Source organism: Ictidomys tridecemlineatus, chromosome 5 (genome assembly GCF_052094955.1).
Source record: "Ictidomys tridecemlineatus isolate mIctTri1 chromosome 5, mIctTri1.hap1, whole genome shotgun sequence".
NCBI lineage: Eukaryota > Metazoa > Chordata > Mammalia > Rodentia > Sciuridae > Ictidomys > Ictidomys tridecemlineatus.
Window position 1 is genome coordinate 132,374,560 of NC_135481.1, and position 20,555 is coordinate 132,395,114.

The window sequence follows — 20,555 nt, forward strand, 5'->3', positions numbered from 1 at the left end:
GGAGCTTAGCATTATTGTTAACTATAAATCATTAAAAACATTCAGTATTTTAAATCATATGTTTAATACTTTCTTTTGTAAGATTCTATTGATATCAGTGAATTAGATATAAATTGTTTAATTATCAATTGAAGGGAAATTGGAAATTGGGAAGAAAAGTTAGAGACAGGAAGATTGTGATAGTCTGAATTACCAAGATACATTTTTCTCAAAATAGGGTGCCATTGAGTTGTTGCAGTGGTTCAAATGGCCCAGGTTTTTGACTGCTTTTGATCTTCTTTTCTAAGTTAAAAATAAATGCTTATATCCCTCACATCTACATATTGTTTCATTTACAGGTTATATTATGGATCATGGTAATAATCCATTATGTGAATTATGAAAAATACACCAACTGAAGTTTTTAAAGGATGAAATATAAACAAACAAACAAATGAATAAATAAATAAATGTTCTAGCCAGAGGCAGTAGCACGCACTCCTGTAAACCCAGTGCCTGACTGAGGATTGCAAGTTTGAGGCCAGGGCGCGACTCTCCAGTAGGGGGCGCGCTCTGTGAGTCCGGACAAGGCGCTAGCGGCAGGGCAGTCTGGACAGGTTTTCACTCACCCTGATGCTGTTCACGACTGCCGCGGTTTTGCTCTCCGCAGCCTCTGGGTTTCCGATGAGGTAATCCCAGGCGCAGAACACACGCCAGCAGAAGGTGTAGTTTTCATTGGAAGCACTAGCAAGGCTTGTGCGGGAGTTTTTGGCCATCCTGCAAAAGTGGAATCAGAAGGGTACTTGGGGACAGCTTCAGGACTATGATCTTCCTCTCTGGGCTGTTGCTACTTACTGACTTGGAGTTTTATGTGAATTAGAAAAGCTGCCTCATCTGGGTTGAGGTAGCTCCTTAGGCAAAGTGCCTGGTGGACTTCCTGCCCTCGGCTAACCTTTTTGAATACTCTGAAAAGTGCATTGACACATTTGTGTGTGAGTTCATTTTGACAGAGAGTCCCACCACTGCGGTGGCCCAAGCACCTCTGTCTGCACTTTGGTAACTTGCCACAGGTTGGAAGCACAAATTAGAAAGAAGTGCACGTGAGACAAGATGGTGGGGACCAAGTTCTTCTCTAGGCTCAGAAACTGTTAGTCTGTGTTCCTTTTTTTTTTTTTTTTAATATTTTTAGTTGTAGATGGATACAATACAATACCTTTATTTTTATTTATTTTGTATGTGGTGCTGAGGATAGAACCCAGTGCCTCACACATGCTAGGCAAGCCCTCTACCACAGAGCCACAACCCCAGCATCTCTCCCTTTTATTTTAAATGTTTTTACTCTAATGTCTTAATTTAACATAATTTCTTAATAGGATATTAAGCTGTAAGGAAACCTGGCGATTTTTCAAGCCAAACTGCCCATTTTACAGATGAAGTGCAGAGAGGGCAGAGAGGGAAGCAAGTTGCTGTGGGGCTCCCAGTGGGAGTGGTGCAGGACTCCCAACCCCTGGCCAGTTCACTTTCTTTTGCTTTGTGCCTCTGATCAAGGATGAGCTTGAAGTTCCAAATCTGTCACATCACAGATAAACTGATCTGTAAGAATCTATAACCAGGTCACAGGCAAACATACAGCCAACAGAGCATGTTTTGCTTTCTGTAATCTCTGGTCACCTGGATCATATTATTCATCTCTATTAAGTCATCTACTTGTCTAAAATTGCATAAACTGGTAAGTCTGTATGATCCTTGTCTTTCCAGTCTCAACACAACACCTAGCTCGAAGCTGTAAGTGGGCAAAAAGTACTGGTTAAAATGAGCATACCTCCTTGGTCTTGGTCTCCTCCTCTGTAAAAATAGGTACATTTATGCCCTAACTTAGCAGGGCTATTGACAAGATTAAATAGGATCACACATATCATAATTCCTCACGTAAATCTTGGGGAAATGAGCAGTCATACTTTTTTAAAAGAATGATGAAGCTGTAAGCAAACACTGCCATCCCCACCAGGAAATACGCCAAGGGCAGCCGGTAGCCTGCTCTCCCGATCCTCCTCTCCCGGCCATAATAGCCATAGAAGAGAACTGAGTACTGGAGGTAGCCCTGCAAAGAAAATACTCTGTGTCATTTCTGATTCCCAGGTCTCAGAATAGTGCCTTACTCAAGGCAAGAGAGTGGCAAGCATCAACCTCACCCCCAGGGACCAGACGGTATCCAGGTCTTGGGCAGATGCAACATGCTCCCGGGGGATGCTCTTGCTGGCTGTGCTTCCAAAGGGCTGGCCTGCGATCAGCTGGTGAGAGAGGAAGAGATGTCATGTGGTCCTCCAGGTGAGGGGACCAGAGAAAAGGGTGGGGGATGGATTCCCATGAATCTGTAGAGGTGTCACATGTAAGAGCTCTTATGGGGCTGTTTTTTGCTTTATTCACATGAATGGAAAGTTAATCATGGGTGATTAGTTTTTTCTTTGGCTGTTTTCTTTGTGTACCTGCTGGGTGTACTCTCTCTGGACTAGATATAGTATTTGTGGGTGGATCAGTGAGGTCCCTGGGATTTTGAGACTGTATGGGAAATGAATGGCCCCATTTACTTTAATAGGATGAAATTTATTTGAATAATGTGTTTTATTTTAACAGGTTGGCAAACTGGCAGCCTGTCACTTCTTTTGTGGAGCCTGAGAGCTAAAAATGGTTTTTGCATTTTTGAGTGGTTAGGGAAAAATCAGAAGAAAAATAATATCTTGGGATAAATTAAAATTATATAAAATTCAACTTTCAGTTGGCATAAACAAAGTTTTTATGGAATCACAGCCACATTAATTATTTTATGTGCTATGTTGGCTGCTTTTGCTATCCTGGTAGATGTGAGAAGTTGTGATGGAGACTAAATGGCCAACAAGGCCTGAAATGCTTAACTGTATTGTCCTTTATAGAAAAGATTTGCCATACATGAATTATCCTTCCCACAACAGTAATAAGAGAGGTCATTTTATACTATTGTAACATTCCCCTTTTAAACAATGGTACTGTTTTCTCTTCTGAAATAGTTCTTACCTCTGGGACGACAATAAAAGCACCTGTCATTATTGTGAGCACAATATTAATTCCAAATAACCATCTCAAGAATATGAAATAGGAGGCCACACCTGATCCAAAATGACCTAGAGAAAGGTAAGACAATATAGTCCTTTATGCTCAATCCTCACGGTACAAGAAATCTTCATAAAGCAACATTAATTTTTCCTGTTATCCTCAGGGTATAGAGTAAAAAAAAAATGCTATACTTGCACATAAGAACATTCCTCCAAATGGTTACTTAGATGGGTCAAGATGAACATGAATAGTTTTATATTAAGAAAAAAAATCCTTAGTTTACCAAAAATAATAATTTTCCTAATGACATATTCATCTAAAATGCTCTATCAAATTTACAATAACAAATGTATGTTAAAAAGTGTGAGCATCTTTTGAGAATTTGATAAATTTGAGGTCCTTTGGAGAATTCCAAGTATTTTTCTGAGGGTCCTTTTGGCTAAATTTTAAAATAAAAACCAATTTGTTAGATGTTTACAATTGGGAAAACCAAGTGAAAGATTCATGGTAATTCTTTGAAAATTTCATTTTACAAATTTGTAAAAGTTCTTTGCAAATACATCTCACTTTAAATTTAAAAAGTAAGAAATTGCTTGATTCCATTTAAACATTAAAAATATTTTTCCACTTTTTTAAGCTAACTTTAGATTTATTTTTATTTTTTTAAAATATTTATTTCTTAGTTGTAGTTGAACACAACACCTTTATTTATTTATTTTTATGTGGTGCTGAGGATCAAACCCAGGCCTCACCCATTCTAGGTTAGCACTCTACCGCTGAGCTAAAACCCCAGCCTTAGATTTATATATATATATGTGTGTGTGTGTGTGTGTGTGTGTGTGTGTGTGTGTGTGTGTATGTGTGTGTGTGTATATAAAACATTTCTTTTTAAAAATATTTGTAATGCAATTTTAAAGTAAAGGAATTAAACTTACTGTTTAAAACAATTGAATCAATTATTCCAGCAATATTTATGTAGTAATTTAGACTATAATAATTATTATATGCTAAAGGTCTGTATTTCTGCTTCTGATTTTTTTTCTTATTACTTTGATTTGTCATTAAATTTCTGCACTACGCTGTACTGTTTGGATTGTTTAGCTTTCTAATGTATTTTTAAGATTTTGGTCACAAAACTTCATTTGTATTTTTCCTTCAAATTTTTGTTTAATTGATCTCTTCAATGTTTTTCTTCCTTATAAGTTTTGTAATTATTTTGTCAAATACGTAAAGCAATACATTGAGACTTTTACTAGAATTGCATTAAACTTGTAAATTAATGTTAGAACTCATAATCTCCCAAATATTAAATCTTCTCATATCTCCTTATAGAACTTTTATATTTTATAGTCCAATATTACAGTTTCCTTTATTTCAGAATTATTACCAACTTTATTGATAGAAGTCTATGTGTGTTGTGTTATTATGTGTGTGTGTTTAAATGTGATTTTATTTACTTTTTTAGCATATTTTCTAAACACAACTATTTCTATGAAAATGTGATTTGTGTGTGTGTGTGTGTGTGTTTTGCAATTCCTTACATTACCATCTTATTTATCCTCAGAGTTTTTCACTTCATCTTTGGGGGTTTGATGTGTCTGATTCAATGAACTGGGAGAGAACAAACAGAGCTATCTTGGAATGTAGCAAAGAAGCATGGGGATTATTCCTGTCTTGCTGGGGACAGACCAGGTCTTCTTGCTTTGCCCTGCTATGCAAGTCTCCCCAGCTACACACTGTGGGGACTGGCACACACCAGACTATTCCCAGGCTGTGGATTGATGACTGATCCTGCATCCCTGACCCCTTTTCCAGGTGCGATTACTTACTTTCAATTTTCTTTATCCTCATTTCCCAGGGAATGAAGATGACCACAAAGTTACAGGCAAGACGAGCAAATTTCCTCCAGAGCTAAAAAGGAGACAACAGGATTGGAGAACTTCCTGTAGCACTAGGGTCCTAGCTGGAGGAGGGACTCCCAGACATACCCTTTGGTACATTTAATGATGGCTTCATAGGCCATTAAGCAGCTCTAGGACCAAAGTAGCACTCTTGTCTTTCTCTGTGCTTCTGACCAGATGAGTGGACAACTGCTCTGGGCTCTAAGCTGTGGTGTCTGGGTTGAGATGCATACTCTTTAAGGATGTAGCTCCTCTTGTTTATAGCATTCCTGATGCAGGGATGAAGGTCAGACTTCCAATGATGTCTAAAGGCACCACTTGAACCTGCCATGGACCTAAGGTAGCTCTGGGAGTGGGGACCAGAAATCCATACAGCTAACACAATCACCAAGTGACCACACCTGTATTCTGTTTAAGGCCCAAGAATTTAGAGCCTACTGTGAAAATGAGCCACACCCAATATGTGTTTTGTATCTTGAGCAGGGTTAGTTTCCCAGGTTGAAGTTGTCAGGAATAAGGTCTAGAAATTTATCTTGTGGATTTAAGATGCAATTGTTAAAAGTTTGAAAAAAAAATTTTTTTTTTCAAAGAAGAATGAAGCAAAATGTGTCCTGACACTGGCTGTGCTCTTGGACAAAGTTGGCAGGTTGTGCATTTTAACACACAAACAATCTGGGTTTGTGTTGGAAGCAAATGATATCATTGCACAAAGAAGGGTTACAAATGTGATTACCACATTCTGAACTGTAAGACAGCACACGGTCCTGATACAGACATGTATGATAATGTCATTCTGGATGTGTCTGCTAAGGCCAGACGGCTGCTTGGAAATGAAAATCTGAATTTTATCAGAAGCTGGAATTGTTCATCTTCTGCTCATGATTCCAGAGCCAACTCAAATAGGGCCACTCCCATGAAGCTGTCACACAGATTTTTTCTGTAGCCAAAAATAAATTTGTCCTGTCTATAAACTCCCTAGTCTGTCTTATAACATTCATCATGCCCTACCTTGCATTACCTGTATTTGGTTCGTATGGTTTATCTCCTCAAGCACAAAGAACAAAATCAGAAAACAAAAGGTTTTCTGATCTCTGTCCTCAATAGTGTTCAGAGTCAGGGGCTCTCAGACATCTTTTAGCAAGAAGTTTGGGGTTAGAAAGTGTTTGGGTCTGTGTCCTGCTTTAAAATATAAAGTCTAGCCAGGTGCATGCATGTAATCTTAGTGGTTCATGAGGCTGAGGCAGGAGGACTTCAGTTTTGAAGCCAGCCTAAACAAAAACGAGATGCTAAGCAACTGAGTCCTTGTCTTTAAATAAAATACAAAATAAGGCTAGGGACATGGCTCAGTGGTAGAGTGTTCCGAGTTCAATCCCTGGTACCCCCACCCCAACATATGGTCTAGGAAACAGGCGTGGCAAGCCAGAGACCTGAGTTCTAGCTTCACTTCCTCATCTCTCTTACTCTGTGCTGCTGGGGAAGTCATTCTCTTTCTTTGGGATGCTGCTGGCTCATATGTATAAGGAGCAGTAGAAATCAATCAGTGCTTATGATATTGCTTGAGAATTTCAGTACATGAAACCTGCAAAAGCAGGGCAGCTTTAAATGTAAATTTATGATCATCTTTAATTTAAATTTTATTAAGAGTATGTTGTTTCAGAGAATTTAGTGAGAGTATATTTATCAAATTTTCTGTTAAAATAAACTTTTAAAAAATGTGATACTCAACATTTATGCATATGAGACCAATAAATTATTGCATTGTGTGAGACAATGTTTATGAAAAAGATTTTTGGAAAATAATTTTTTAGTATTTACCAAGAGCCAAAAAAAAGGGATTATAGTCTTTTCTACAGGGATCCCTTAAGAAAAAAAATTTAAAAAGAGGAAAAACTATATGCAAAGAGGGTCTTTGCAGAGTTATTAATAATAATGAAAAGTAGAACCAATTTAAATATCTACTAGCAGGCAAATGATTAATTAAACTAATATACACTTATCTGATAGAATATTAAACAGTCATTAAAAACGGTTAAGTCTAACGAGGACCATAAGCAATATAGGTAAACTTTAAAGTATTAAGTGGAAAAAGTAGCAAAATAAAAATGTGTGTAAGTTACAATTACTCTGAGGTGAAAAGGACATATTTATGCAATTATTGACATATGAGATTTTAAAAAATATACTATATTAGGGGTGGGGGCCATGGAAGTGATATTTTTGTTTGTTTTCTAAAAAGATATAGGAGATATCTTTATAAACATATTATTTTTAAGGCATACTAAAGTTTAGTTTAAATAATTGCTTGGGACTGCTTGGGGAAAATAACAATCAAAACCCTTCACACTATATTATAAAGTGAGAGCTGGAATATGCATCTCTCATTGCGAGGGATTCAGTGATACAACTGTACACAGTGACACAGCAAACAATACCTACCTGTGTGGATGGGGTTAGGTCAGAATGGACACTAGATTATTCTCACAGGGAAGTCATCTTTTCCTGATGATCTTAGCTTATCGGGGTCACACAATTAGTAAGGGATGGCATCTGGGACTAAAATCGAATTTGGGGGAATTCAGATTTTCTGGCTTATCATCCTGCCCTCCACAACCTATGTCCAATGGCAAGTGCAGCTTCCTAGCCCTGGAGACCCCAGGAAGGGATGGCTGTGCCCATGTGCCTGTGCTTTACCTCTGCACCTGCTGCTTGGTAGCCTCGGGTCCTGGTCAGCCTCCCTTCAAATTTTAGCACAATCTCCTTTGCGCGTCTGAGAAAAGGGAAATGAGAGTAAGCACAATTTTATCACCTAGTTTTTGAAAAATATGTGAAGATGTAATAGAAATGGATACCAAACCTGCAGGGTAGGATGCTGTGGGAGGGTGGAGTTAAACTAATATTTCATTTCCTGACTTTTATTAACCAGAAAACTCCTTCCAATTGTTTTTCTTTAGCACTTAAATAGATGAATTAACCTAAAATGATGAATTCATGCCAAAATTAGTTAAATTGAATTTCTTAAAGTCCTTCTCTGATTCAGGAGTTTGGCTGGGAATCACTAGCTTTGGAAATCTGTAGCAGGGTGGAGTATCTTGGCTTCTTCAACCTATCAACCTTTCTCTTTCAGTCAAGTCTTTAGAAGTGATAATGAGACCTGGCTTCAGAGAACTGGCTTCAAGAAAAGGGTGGTGTTTGCTTAATGAGAGGAAAATGTTGTGTTTAGATAGCCAGGAGCAACCTGAATCATTCCAATCAAACTATTGACACATTATTGATCATTTTGTTGAGCTTGCGTGATTTCTCAATTTAAATGTTTGAGTCATAAAAACATAATGAATTCCTTGGAATAGCTGCTTAAGTTCACAATTAAATGAGCAAAAGGATTAGAAAATAAATGTTGGTGCCGTAGGACAGACTGAATATTTCCCCTCAAAGCAACTTAGATAGATATATGTGACTCCAGTGCAGAGATCCTCCTTATCTGGCTGTCAACTACCCTTTGCTTGGTTGCACTCAATGATAAAGAACTTAGTTCTTCAGAATCAGCCAATTTGCCAGTTTGACAAGTTTACTCATTGGGGTGTTCTTTTGTGTCTCTTCCAACAACCTCCCAGTAACACCCACCAGTTGTGAGTCCTCCCTTAGGAGACACATGTAACTAGACAGCTCTCTTTTCCATATCCAAGGTGACTCTCCAAAACATGACCTAATCTGAGTACTGGGTTTTGGCGTCTGCCTTCTCAATGCAATGTCCTCATTATCATAGCTGATCCAAGGGACTGGCTTCATTCTGGTCAAAATAAGAAGAGCAGATAAGGGTGAGGTTGATGTCCTACTCCACACCATGACCATATTGGGGGTCATCCTCAATACAGTTGCATGCTAAATACATCTAGAAGATGAGAACCCATCCAAGTTAAATAATAATTTATTTTGTGTATTTACTTATGATGTTTTTCCTGCAAACATTTTCTGTATACTTGTTTTGGATTAAGTGCAGTAGAATACATGTATAAAGCATAGTCAATGTCCTGGAAGAATGTGTCACCTAGAAAGGATGAAAGATCTAACTATACAAAGAGTGGAATAGCATGTGCTCTTACGGGGGTCAGGGGGATGATCAGGTGCAGAGGTGGCAAAGAGGGGTGGATCTGACCTAGGCTGGGTCATAGAACTAGGTTGATCCCAGCCATCTGACCCCTCGTTTCCCTTCAGGGGAAACAGGAGTGTGCCATGTTCTCTGAGACAGTGGCTTTTTATCTGTGTTAGATGATGCACCCTTAATTCTCACACAGTCAGGGATCAGTGCTTTCTGTAGCTTCCACTCAAGTGCTGGGATAAGCCTCAGCAGGTCCCATTAATGAGGTGTTGCTCCAGTAGCTTCTTAAAGTGATGGAAAAGAGATGTGTGTGGCAGGGGGTGAGAGATGGAAGTGCTCAGAGGGCAAGCTGCCTTACCTTTGGCTGATGCATGGCTGGCATTAGCCTGCTTGGAGCTCTTGCTGAGTCATGCAGCCAAGCATCATGGTGGAAGTCCTGGTTTTATCTTTTGTTTCTGAAGTGCCTTGACAATAAAGCAATATTTTTCTCTGTTCTGGCCTTAAGGTTAAAAAAGCTTAGTTTTCTATTGTATAGGTAACAATTAGTCATCATTTCTAAATGATTTTTTTTAGGTTTTAGTGAAATATATGCTCTTTTTATTTTTTAAGTTAATTTCTCCAATGATCACTTTGATAAAATTCCTGTGTTTCAATATCATGGAACCCTGGAACTGATGTCAGAAGAAAATCTTGTTTAAAGCTTAATTCTTGCACTCAGAAGCCATGCATAGGTTAATTGGTCTTTTAACATCTCTGAGTGTCAATCTTCTGAGCTGAAAAGTGAACATAGAGCTATCTTTACCTCCAAGAGTAGAAATGATGAGAGCTGATACAGGAGAATTAATTGGAACCTTCTGAGGGTGAAAACTATGGATGACTAGTTAACTGTTGCAGCCACCTGAGGGGCAGGTTAGTCCAACTGGAAGAACAGTGCGTTGAATGGAATCCCAAGGAAAGAGTGATTTACGTGATGGGAAAGTGTAAGCTCTTTAGATGGTAGGTATGGAGAGAAAGGAATGTCTGGTTGGCATCTAGAAAATGGCATTAAAGAGCAAGGTGTGACAGTGGTTCTGTCCATACAGTGGTTGCCTGATGGCCAGGGTGGTGACTGCTTTGCTACAAGGGTGCTCTGCTAGTTCACAGTAGCTCATTGGCACAGGTGATGGAGGCCATCCTACTAGTTCCCCTTGCTGGGATCCCTGGCATCAGCATAAGCAGTCATCAGTCACTCTTACTGCCTACCCGATACAGTGCAATTCCTTCAAGGGATTGCTGTCAGTGGTCTCAAACTTGAGTTTGTGCAAGAATCAACTTGAATGCATGTTTAAAATACCAGGGAAGGTAGAGGTGTAGCTCAGTTGAGCATTGACTATCCTGTGAGAAGCTCTAGTTCTGAGTGAAAGCTCTAGTTCTAGCATTGGAAGATGAAGGGAGAGGAGGAAGTGGAGAAGGAAAGGAGAAAGGAGAAGAACAAGAGAAAGAGGAATCAGAGGAGGTGGCTGCCAAAACGGAGGGCCTTCCCCCACAGTTTGGTTCAACAGGTCTGAGGGCAGCCAGGGTCTTTGAGTTTTAAATAGCACTCTGAGAACTTAGCAGTTGACATTTTGGGGATTATTTCTTCAGGCTATTCCTTGTTAACACTTCAACTTTACTGATATTTGGAGAAATCAAGAAAAGTTTCCAATATCCAATGACTAGAGATTGACAGATAATATTTGAATTCAGGAAATCTGTCTTTGAATCCTTAGCACTTAACTATTATACAGACACACTTTGTAAAACGACTCTTAAGTATAATAATATGGCTTCCCATGGAGATTATTCCCCCTCTAGGGGAAGTAATAGCAAGGAAACTAAAATGAACATCTCTTTTCATTCTGACTTGTACCTGTCTCCTATAAGTTTGGAGACAATATTAAAACCTACTGTTGGAGTAGAGGTAGAAGACCAAAAACTTTCCACCAACACACACACAAATGACACATATATATACCCCATATAGACACCCTCTCCCTCAACACATACACTGGCTATATGGACCAGGCAGACCCCTCAGACACCTCTGTGATTTCTCTGGGTCAGGTCAAGAGCCACCAGGGCACCTTTCTCATGTGGATCTGTCTCCTTGTTTCCATGGGCAGGGACTGGAGGCTTTTTGGAAAGTATATTTACAGTAATTAGTAACTGCTGTTAGGACCTTACCTCAGTGCTTTTAGCTTTTGTCCCATGGTCCAGGGCCTGCAGCGAATATTTGCCATGAGATCTTTCTGGAACTGTATATTCTGGAAGATTTGTTCCGGATCATTGCTGTCCCCTGTTTCATCAGCATTAAAGCTGTCATCCAAGTTACTGAATGGATCAGGGCATTAAGGAGGAAATCTGATTAGTAGAATTGCTTCCAGTGAAGATCATCTTTCCTGGGGAAAGTTCAGCATCTGACTGCCCCAGGGTTAACTGTATGAAGTGTGTGTGTGTAAGGATCCATGAAGGTGGAGAGAGAATTTGGCAGTGTTAGCAGCCCACTTAAACACATTTCTTAGATTCTATTACTTCTGAGGTCAGTGAAAGAGAAAAATTTCTCAGGATGAAATATAATATTGGAAAAAATAGAAGGGAGACCAATGGAGGAGAGAAAGATAATAGGGTAGAGAAGAGGGGAGGGAAAGAGGAGGTACTGGGGAATAAGCTTGATCAAATTATTTTATGTGCATGTAGAAATATGTCATAATAAATCTCACTATTATGTATAATTATAATGAGGATAAAAACCATCAGAAGACACAAAAGGAAGCAAGAGGAGACTTATTTATATGATGCAATTCCTGAATAGCAGCAATTTTGGTAGACAAAACAATTTTCAATAGGATCATTGAAATAATTTTGGAGATTTCTCCTTAGCTCCCAATTCTGCAGATGAAATATATAAATGTCAAACTTCAGTCACCCAAAGACCCTTCTCTGCCCTTCCACTTTGATTCATTTTAAACCTGAGATAACAGAAGCAGCAGTTTCTATGAAGAAGAAATTAGCTAAACAAGTGTATATGAGCAAAACATGTCAGGGAAATGGTTATTCTCTAGAAGAACAATATTTGATGTGTAGTGAGGTTCATTTCCAGTAATAATTGACATGCTAATCCTAATGCAATCTTTTCAGGAGATGAAGATTCTTCTGTAGCTGTTAGAAAATGTTTTCTTTATTATTTTCATTCATACTGTTTCTGCTTACTCAATAGAGAATTTCCTCCAATTTCTCTAAAGTAAGTGGAGGTCATAATACTTAACAAAATATTCATTATAAATATTTAACAAACTCAAATAGCGCTTCCACCCACTTCTAACTATTCAGAAGCTTTTTTCCAAGAAACACCTTATTTATTGAGACAGATGTATTATCTGCTTTCTCTCAACGTTGCTGATTGAGTAAACAGAGAACAAAGACAAAGCACATTTATGGAACTGGCAGCAATAAAGCCAGTCTGGGATACAGGTTTTGGGAGTCTGATCCCCTCATCGAGAACCAGCAGCTTAGAACCATCTCTCCCTGTTTCCTTGGCTCATGTTGCCATCTTAGTTGTATGAAACCTGTAGGAATAAGTTTCTGAGTTTGTTTTGAAGAACCAAGCACAACCGAGAGAGATGTTGTCCCTGGCTTAGGTGACACAAACATGCATCCCTTTCTCACACACCTGCCTCTTCTGCCCAGGTGATGAAGGGGACCTACTCACCTGAGCAGCAGGGACTCCTGGTAGAGGTAGTGCTGGCTGGCATTTCTCCTGATGCTTCTGTAGCGCTGGGATGCCCTTGAGGCTTTCATGGGAACAGACCTGCTGCCTGTGATCCCTGATGTCAGCCAGGGAGCTAGGAAGCTGGCAGGCAAGGGTCTGTTGCAACTGGAGGTTTCTAAACAGGAACTGCAGAGTTGCTCTGTCCTCCCCTTCTCAGGAGCAGGATTGCCTGCCTGCAACTGGCGCTGGGAACAGGGGAGAAGCCAGAGGCAGATCATGCATATATAATGTTAAGGTGGCCGGAGAAGCACTGATTGGCTGGAGTCTGGGCAGCCCAAGGTGGAACGCTTGGCCAGGTGATCTAGGGATGACTTGCACTCCCCATGGAACCCAGCCATAGCCCCTTGTACTCGAGGTTTTATGGTTTGCAAAACACTCTACATCTATTACCTTGGCTGGCGTTCATTAAACACTTAAGGAATACGACAGACAGGGCTTAATTTCTCCATCTTTACCTCTCAAGAAAAAGGCTTAGAGACAGCAAGGATCATGCCAATGTTCACATAGTAGAGTCCAGGAGAGGTATCATCGTGGCTTGGTTTTAATTTTTCCCTTTTGACTTTTTTCTTTTCTGTTTCTTTCTATACACTCTCCCCACCGCCACACTATTTGAAAGTACATTGCAGAAATAATGATATGGCCACCCCAAATACTTGAGCTTGGTGTTAACAATAATCAAATTAATATTTCATCATGTTTTTATGTTTATCAAGTGCTTTTAGCTTTTGTCCCATGGTCCAGGGCCTGCAGTGAATATTTGCCATGAGATCTTTTTAGAACTGTATATTCTGGAAGATTTGTCCCAAATACTTGAGCCTGGTGTTAAAAATAACCAAATTAATATTTCATCATGTTTTTATGTTTATCAAGTGGGGTCACATTCATGAGCATGATGACCCTCTGAGACTGAGTCTAAGGGAAATGAAGGAATTTCCTGGAGTTTCATGGTAAGAAAGAATATGATAGAGATTAGAGATCCTGAAAGTAAATTGCCTCTGTAAAACAGGATGCCTAGCCCATGCTAATCCTTGGGGCAAAAGTCGGTAGGACCACTTTCCTTTCCCAGCCACAGGCAGAATGGTCCCCTGTTCCATTGTCACTTTTGGCTTCCCCTCTTAGCCATGCACTAAGATTCTCAGTCAAAGACTTTACCCCAAGTCCAAGACCTGACTGTGATTTCACAATATCAATCTCTATTTGCTAGTTACCATAAGAAGTGGCTTGTTTGTAGTAAAGTGAATTGTAGATTTGTACCAACTGAGTGGGAAGTGCAAGAATGAAAACAGAAATGTCTTAATGCATACACAGTATGCACTAAGAACTCAACAAAGGGGTGAATTTTTAAATTACTGAGCTATTTACCAGACAACAGAGCAGAGAGCAAGTCCATCAGCAACTTCAGGTGTGGGGAGAGACTCCATTTATTCTATCCTCCATTACTTGATTAACAAATCATTAGATAGTGTTGTAGGGGACAGATGAAGCAGAGCACTGAAGATAGCAGGAAACAGTTTTATTTTACTGCAGCCAGGTTCAGAGGGTACAGTTTTGTTGTAATCAATTAATCCCCTGAACCCTGAGTTCAGGTAGTTTCAGAACTTTATACCCAGCGTGTAAGGGGAGGGGGCTCAGAAGTTCATAGTCTGCAGAATTTCACAGGAAAGCAGCCTTTTCTTTTAGTGTTCTGGGCAAGTTAACCCTTCAAGGACAGTGCCTGAGAAGGAGAGAGCTTCTTCTCCCCTTTCTTTCCTCCCCTGCCAGCTGTTACTAGGGAGCCCAACTGGTAACTTTTCTTATCTTAGAAATGTAGACATCTCCGAGAAGCTCCATCTCAGGCCAGAGGCCTTGTTAAAAGATCTGTCTTTTTTTTAAATCACATTTTGCATTTGCAAACACACTTTTCCAAACTACTATACTGGATAAATGTTTGTGGAAAACTAAGAAAAGGGGAGTTCAGCACCTGGAGTGCAGATCTCTTCAGTGGCCAAGTAAAATACAGCAACAGGAAAATAGGAAATTTAACTACACTGAACTCTTTTTGTAGAGACTCTTGCTGATAGTTCTAAAATCAATTAAGGTGAAGATTTCTGGAGAAGCTTAATTAAGGTTTTCTGTGGAGGAGGGGGTGCCACTACAATAGCTCTTATTATTTGTTACATGAGCCAGAACCCCAGCCCAGGACCCTGGGGTACAGGGGCTACCAAGCAGGTGTTCAGATCTAGGGCACAGGGCCTGGGAACAAGGCAGAAAGTCATGTGCTGGAGCTGACCTTGACTCAGAAACAGACCTGGGGGTCTTTGAGACCAGGTCATGTGTCAATGTGCCTGAGGCAATTTTGCCTGATAATCTACTAAGAACACTGTTATAAAATATGTGCTTATCAAATGGACAAATGGCACTTACAGAAGAATTCTTTCTAGATCTACTGAGTTGTATCAGTTTGTTTTAGAGATCTTTACATATTTACATGGATGATTTCTAAACATGTCAAAGAATTTTAATTCTACTTTTTCTAAGACCCTGACTTAGAAATATTTACTTGAAATATTTTATATTGATCTTATGCATTTCAAGTATTTTGAGCATTTTTGTTTCTTCTTTTCTATATATATATATATATATATATATTTCTCTTTTTTAGATATACATGACAGTGAGTGTATTTTGACGTATACATACATGGAGTATAACTTATTCTAATTAGGATTCGATTATTGTGGTTAAACATGATGGGGAATTTCACTGGTCATGTATTCATATATGAACATAGGAAAGTTATGTCCAATCATTCTACTTTCTTATTTCCATCTCCCCTCCCTTCCCCTCATTCCCCCCTTTTAAAAAAACATTTATTTTTCAGTTGTAGTTGGACAAAATACGTTTGTTTTATTTATTTATTTTATGTGGTGCTGAGGTTTGAACCCAGGGCCTCGCACACACTAGATGAGCACTCTACCACTGAACCCCAGCCCCAGTCCCTGTTCCCCTTTTTCTAATCCACTGAATTCTATTCTTCCCCACTACCCTTCTTGTTGTGTGTTAGCATGGGATTGCCTTATATATCTTTTGTGGGGGAAGGTAGAGAAAGATGGTAGCACATTTCAAAGTACTATGGGGATTTATTAAAATAAGTGAGTGCAAACCCCGTGTTATTTAAAAAAAAATACTTTACCAACAGGCCATTGAGTGAACATCTAGACTCTGCCCATTTCTTGAGCATCTATTTCATTCTCCCAGATATATTCTTTTTGCCATTGATTTTCTTCTGCTGTGAGAATCGTTTCTTTAGAGTTACTTTTACAGAAGTGAAATTACTGGATGAAAAGGAATATTATTTTAAAAATTAAATATCAAATCAATGTTGCCCTTTTTACGTTTATATTAAGTCAATGCATCTTATTATTGCTAAAATAGATTTTAAAAATTATTTTTACATTAAAATTACTTTTAATTGACACACAGTAATGGTACATGTTTATGCTATTTTGATACATATATCTAATGTGTAGTGATCAAATTAGGGTAATTAGCATATCCATTGTCTGAAACATTTATAATTTCTTTGTTTTGGGAACATTCAAAATCCCTTCTTCTTCTGGCTCTTTTGAAATCTACAATAACTTAAAAGGAGTTTTTGACATGGTCACATTTGTCTGTGATCTCCTTATGATTTTTTTGGTCTGATGTTTTAAAATGCCCTTTCGAGTCTCCTTGGCCTCGAGTTGGTCATGTGATCAGGGTGAGGCTCTGATTGCTGCTCCTTAATCCCCAGTGGGAGAACTCAGCCTCACCTCTTCATTTCCTTTCTAGGTTTCTACCAGTCCTGGCTCCAAAGGGCCAGGCAGAAAGTGGGCATCCAGAAGATGCTGCCTTGTGGATGCAAGGAGATTATAATTACTCTCCTTGCATTTGACTTCCTCTGGCAATTTGATTAGAAGCTTTAGATGCATTGGGTGATTTTAAGGTAAGACAGAATGTCTCAAATATGTCTACAGATAAAATGACTGAAAATCCCTCAAACACTTATAATTGGATTACTTTTAAAAATTCAGAAAGGATCTAAACAATGTCAAAATGGTCTGCGACTATCATTTCCCAGACCAACTGCTTCCAAGATTCATATGGTAGGAAAAGAAAAATCACACAGGGAGAGAGAGAGTGAAGCAGCAGGACAAGACTAATTGTATAGCATGTGCATCTCTTTGAATTCAAAAAAGAAAAAGTAAAAGGGGGAAAGGGAATACAATTTCGTTATAAATCCCAGAAGGTTTTAACAGAAATCATTTGATGGCTTAGTTTACAGGAACAAAAACATTCATTTCCTACATCATCAATTAAAGAATTTTTCCTCCTGCTAAGTGGATTCTATTCTGAGACATCAGCATCCCTGGGCACATCTTAGAGCATACATGTGAGTCCACTATGTCCCATCAGCCGTGCCAAGCTCCTGCTTCCTTCTCAAATTTTTAAATCTGGATTTTACAGGACAATTTCTCACTTCTGGTATATAGTTACATGGGTGTTATATTGTGTTGGCAAATCTGAGAACTTTTGTTTAAAGTTGGGAAATATATTTTGAGTCTGGAGAATGTTATGCTGGGAAGATACTCAAGAGTAGATTATTTCCAATTTTCTGAGCAACAACTGAATTAGTTGAGACTGAGAACAATTTTAAATTTAAAAAATTTTTTTTTTGCCTCAAGAAATCATATAGACTGGAAACCCTGCAGACTGGCTGAGATTTCCCTTATACGATACTCTGTTCTTCATTTTGAGTAGTGAGTGATGGGTAAATGGGTTGGTGGCCATGGTTGCCCTTTACCACAGTTGCTCTTCCCAGTAAATGAAGACCAGTTGTTACCACCACAGCACAGTCCTTTACAAAGAGGAAGTGTTTTTACCATCAAGAAATGATAAAAGTTTGAACTGAGTGTTGTTGAACCGTAATGTTCAGGTGCATGCCTGTAATCCCAGCAGCTTTAGGCAGCTTCTTGGGTTTGATCTTGGGATTCCGTTCATAATAAAATGTTCTCAAGTGTACCATAATACATATAAACACTACTATGCTGATGTTTAGATGCAGAGAATATTCTGAGTATCACAGAGGTAGGTTGAAAAACGTCCCTTATGCACATTAATTAGTCACATTCTAATCCCTGGAACCTGTGAATATAACCTTGATTGGCAAAAAGGTGACCGGAGCAGGGAGTGTGTGTCTGCAGATGTGATCGAGGATATAGAGATGGGAAGATTTTTCTGGGTTATCTGAGTTGGCCCTAAATGCAGCTGCATGTACCTCACAAGAGGGAAGAAGCCAGAGATCTTACTATATGCAGAAGAGGAGGTGATATGAAGACAGAGCAGAGAGAGATTGGAAGGTGCTGGCCTTGAAGATGGAAGTGATACAGTCACAAAACAAGAAGGTGCCAACACTTACCAGAAACTGGGAAAGTCAAGGAAGCATCCTGCCCTAAAACCCCAAGAGGGAATGGCCCAGGCAGCTTGTTATCTGGCCCAGCAATACTATCCGACTTCAGAGTGCAGACTCCTGGCCACCAGAAACCTAAGAATAAATTTCTGTTTTAAAACATGACAATTTGTTACAGCAATACCAGTGAATTAATAGTTACTTTTATCTATAAAAGGAGATTAATAATAGCATGTACTTGGAAGTGTTTTTGTAAAGATAAGATGAAATCAATGAGTACCTGAAGGAAGCTTTAGAATCGTGCTTGGCACAGTAAGTATTCACAAATGTCAGATAAAGCCAGGTGTGGGGATGCACACCAGTACTCCCAGCGACTCAGGAGACTGAGGCAGGAGGATAACAAGTTTGAGCCCAGCCTGGGCAACTTAGCAAGCACTGTCTCGAAATGAAGAACAAAAAGAGCTGGGATGTAGCACTGTTAGGTTTAATCTCTACTATCAGCAAAAAAAAAAAAAAAAAAAAAAAAAACCCATAAAAACAAACAAAAATCCCAGATCTGATATAATTATGAACGATTTATCTAAAACATGAGACCACATAATTTCCCAACATCAAATATTAAGTAGCAAATATATTAATGAAATATAACCTTTTATTCAAACTAACTGAACCTCTGAGCATGATTGGCACCTGCTTGTGTCACAGACCTCCATGACAACACCCCTAGATGTGGTGAGCCGTTCCTGCGGACTGTGGTCGCCATTACATGATGGCGCTGGCTCCGCTGTGGTCTGTGAAGGACAACTCCATATCAAAGAGAGTTGGCGTGTTCCCAGCTCCTTATCAGAGAAAGTTGGCGTGTCATTTTCTAGCACCCTGTGAGAAGGGTACACGTGGCAGCTTTGCATTGGGGTTCGCGGTGCTTTATTAAGGCTGGGAGGGGCATCCGAAGTTTAGTAGAAGTAGTAGTAGAAGAATTATTAGAAGAATATCAAGGGCCTGAATAAACTGCTGAAAGAAGATTCCTGAGTCGCGTCTTCCTTGCGGGCAAGGGGGGTCGCGACACCTAGACACTATTATTGCTCTCCTAGCTTATCATCATCACCTCCCGATTGTTTTCCTGCCTCTTTTGACAACTTTCAAGACTACCCCCACCAACAACATCCCTTTCTCCTTTCAGCAGCCACAGAGTTCTTTGTAAAAATATAAGTCAGTTCAGGTCTTTTCCCTTCTAGAAAACTCCAGTGGCTTCTTTTCTGGGTCCAAGAAAGCCAAGTCCTGAGTAAGACCCTCAATTCCTGACAAGAACTGGCCCTCTGTTGCCTCCCTGAGCTCTTCTGAAATCGAGATAAATAACAATATGTGCTTTGTAGTGTTCTGTGAGAATAAAATGAATGCATACCAGAGAAAGCTCAGAAGAGTGCTTGGTGTAGTAAGTGTTCAGAAATGTTAGATATACTTATGATAGATTTAAGACATTGGGTGACTAATTGTGTTGGATTTATTTATTTGTGACTTTATTTTAAAATTTAAAATATGTCATATTTAAAAACATACTTAAAAAATATCAACTTTCTTTCTGGTCCCACTGGCCACATTGCTGTGCCCAAGCACTCCGAGTCTGGCCTCAGGGCTCTGCATGTCTGCTCCCTTTTGAAATGTTCTTTCCTCACATATTCAGTTGCTCCTACTTTTCCTCCTTCACGTTCCTTCTCATATGTTGTTTTTATTTGGTGAGTCTCTTCAGCAACCTTGGCTAGAAGAGCAAGATCCAACATTCTTTACAGGCAGGTTATAATAATAATTTTTTAAAATAGTACTTACCCCTACTAGATGTTAAATGTTTACTCCTTGGGAGTCTACTATTACAACACTACATTAAAAAACAAAAAATCAGTTTATACTTTACATCTTTCTTTTAAAAATGTAGACTTTATTTGTGTGAGTGAATGACAACTGAGTCTAACATTTACTCTGCTCCTCCTAAGAATCTAGCTTATAAACCAAAATAATCTGCTTGATGTGTTGCAATGAACATGGGATTGTTATAGTTTAGAATATAGGTATTTGTTTTAGTCAGATTTTCTTTTTTTTTTTTTTTTTTGCTGCTGTAACCAAAAGACCTGACCAGAACAATTTTTAAAAAGGAAAAGTTTATTTGGGCTCATGGTTTCTCAATCCAAAGATGGCTGACTCCATTGCTCTGAGCCTGAGGTGAGGCAGAATATTGAGGTGAGCAGGTGTGGAAGAGGAAAGCAGCTCAGGACATGACAA

At 39.1% G+C, this 20,555-nt stretch overlaps 1 protein-coding gene across 1 annotated transcript in view; it reads right to left on the reverse strand.

The window, feature by feature from the left end:
- Tmc3 (transmembrane channel like 3) overlaps positions 1 to 12,947 on the reverse strand; it is a 35,854-nt gene extending 22,907 nt beyond the window's left edge. Inside the window, exons 1-8 of the mRNA XM_013356299.3 lie at positions 12,794 to 12,947; positions 11,269 to 11,415; positions 7,662 to 7,737; positions 4,899 to 4,980; positions 3,031 to 3,137; positions 2,172 to 2,270; positions 1,938 to 2,080; positions 609 to 756 (exon numbers count right to left, since the gene is read on the reverse strand). Coding sequence (XP_013211753.2) covers positions 609 to 756; positions 1,938 to 2,080; positions 2,172 to 2,270; positions 3,031 to 3,137; positions 4,899 to 4,980; positions 7,662 to 7,737; positions 11,269 to 11,415; positions 12,794 to 12,882 — 891 coding nt within the window. The 5' untranslated portion in view covers positions 12,883 to 12,947. The remainder of the gene's footprint in view (positions 1 to 608; positions 757 to 1,937; positions 2,081 to 2,171; positions 2,271 to 3,030; positions 3,138 to 4,898; positions 4,981 to 7,661; positions 7,738 to 11,268; positions 11,416 to 12,793) is intronic.
- Positions 12,948 to 20,555: the final 7,608 nt, after the last annotated feature.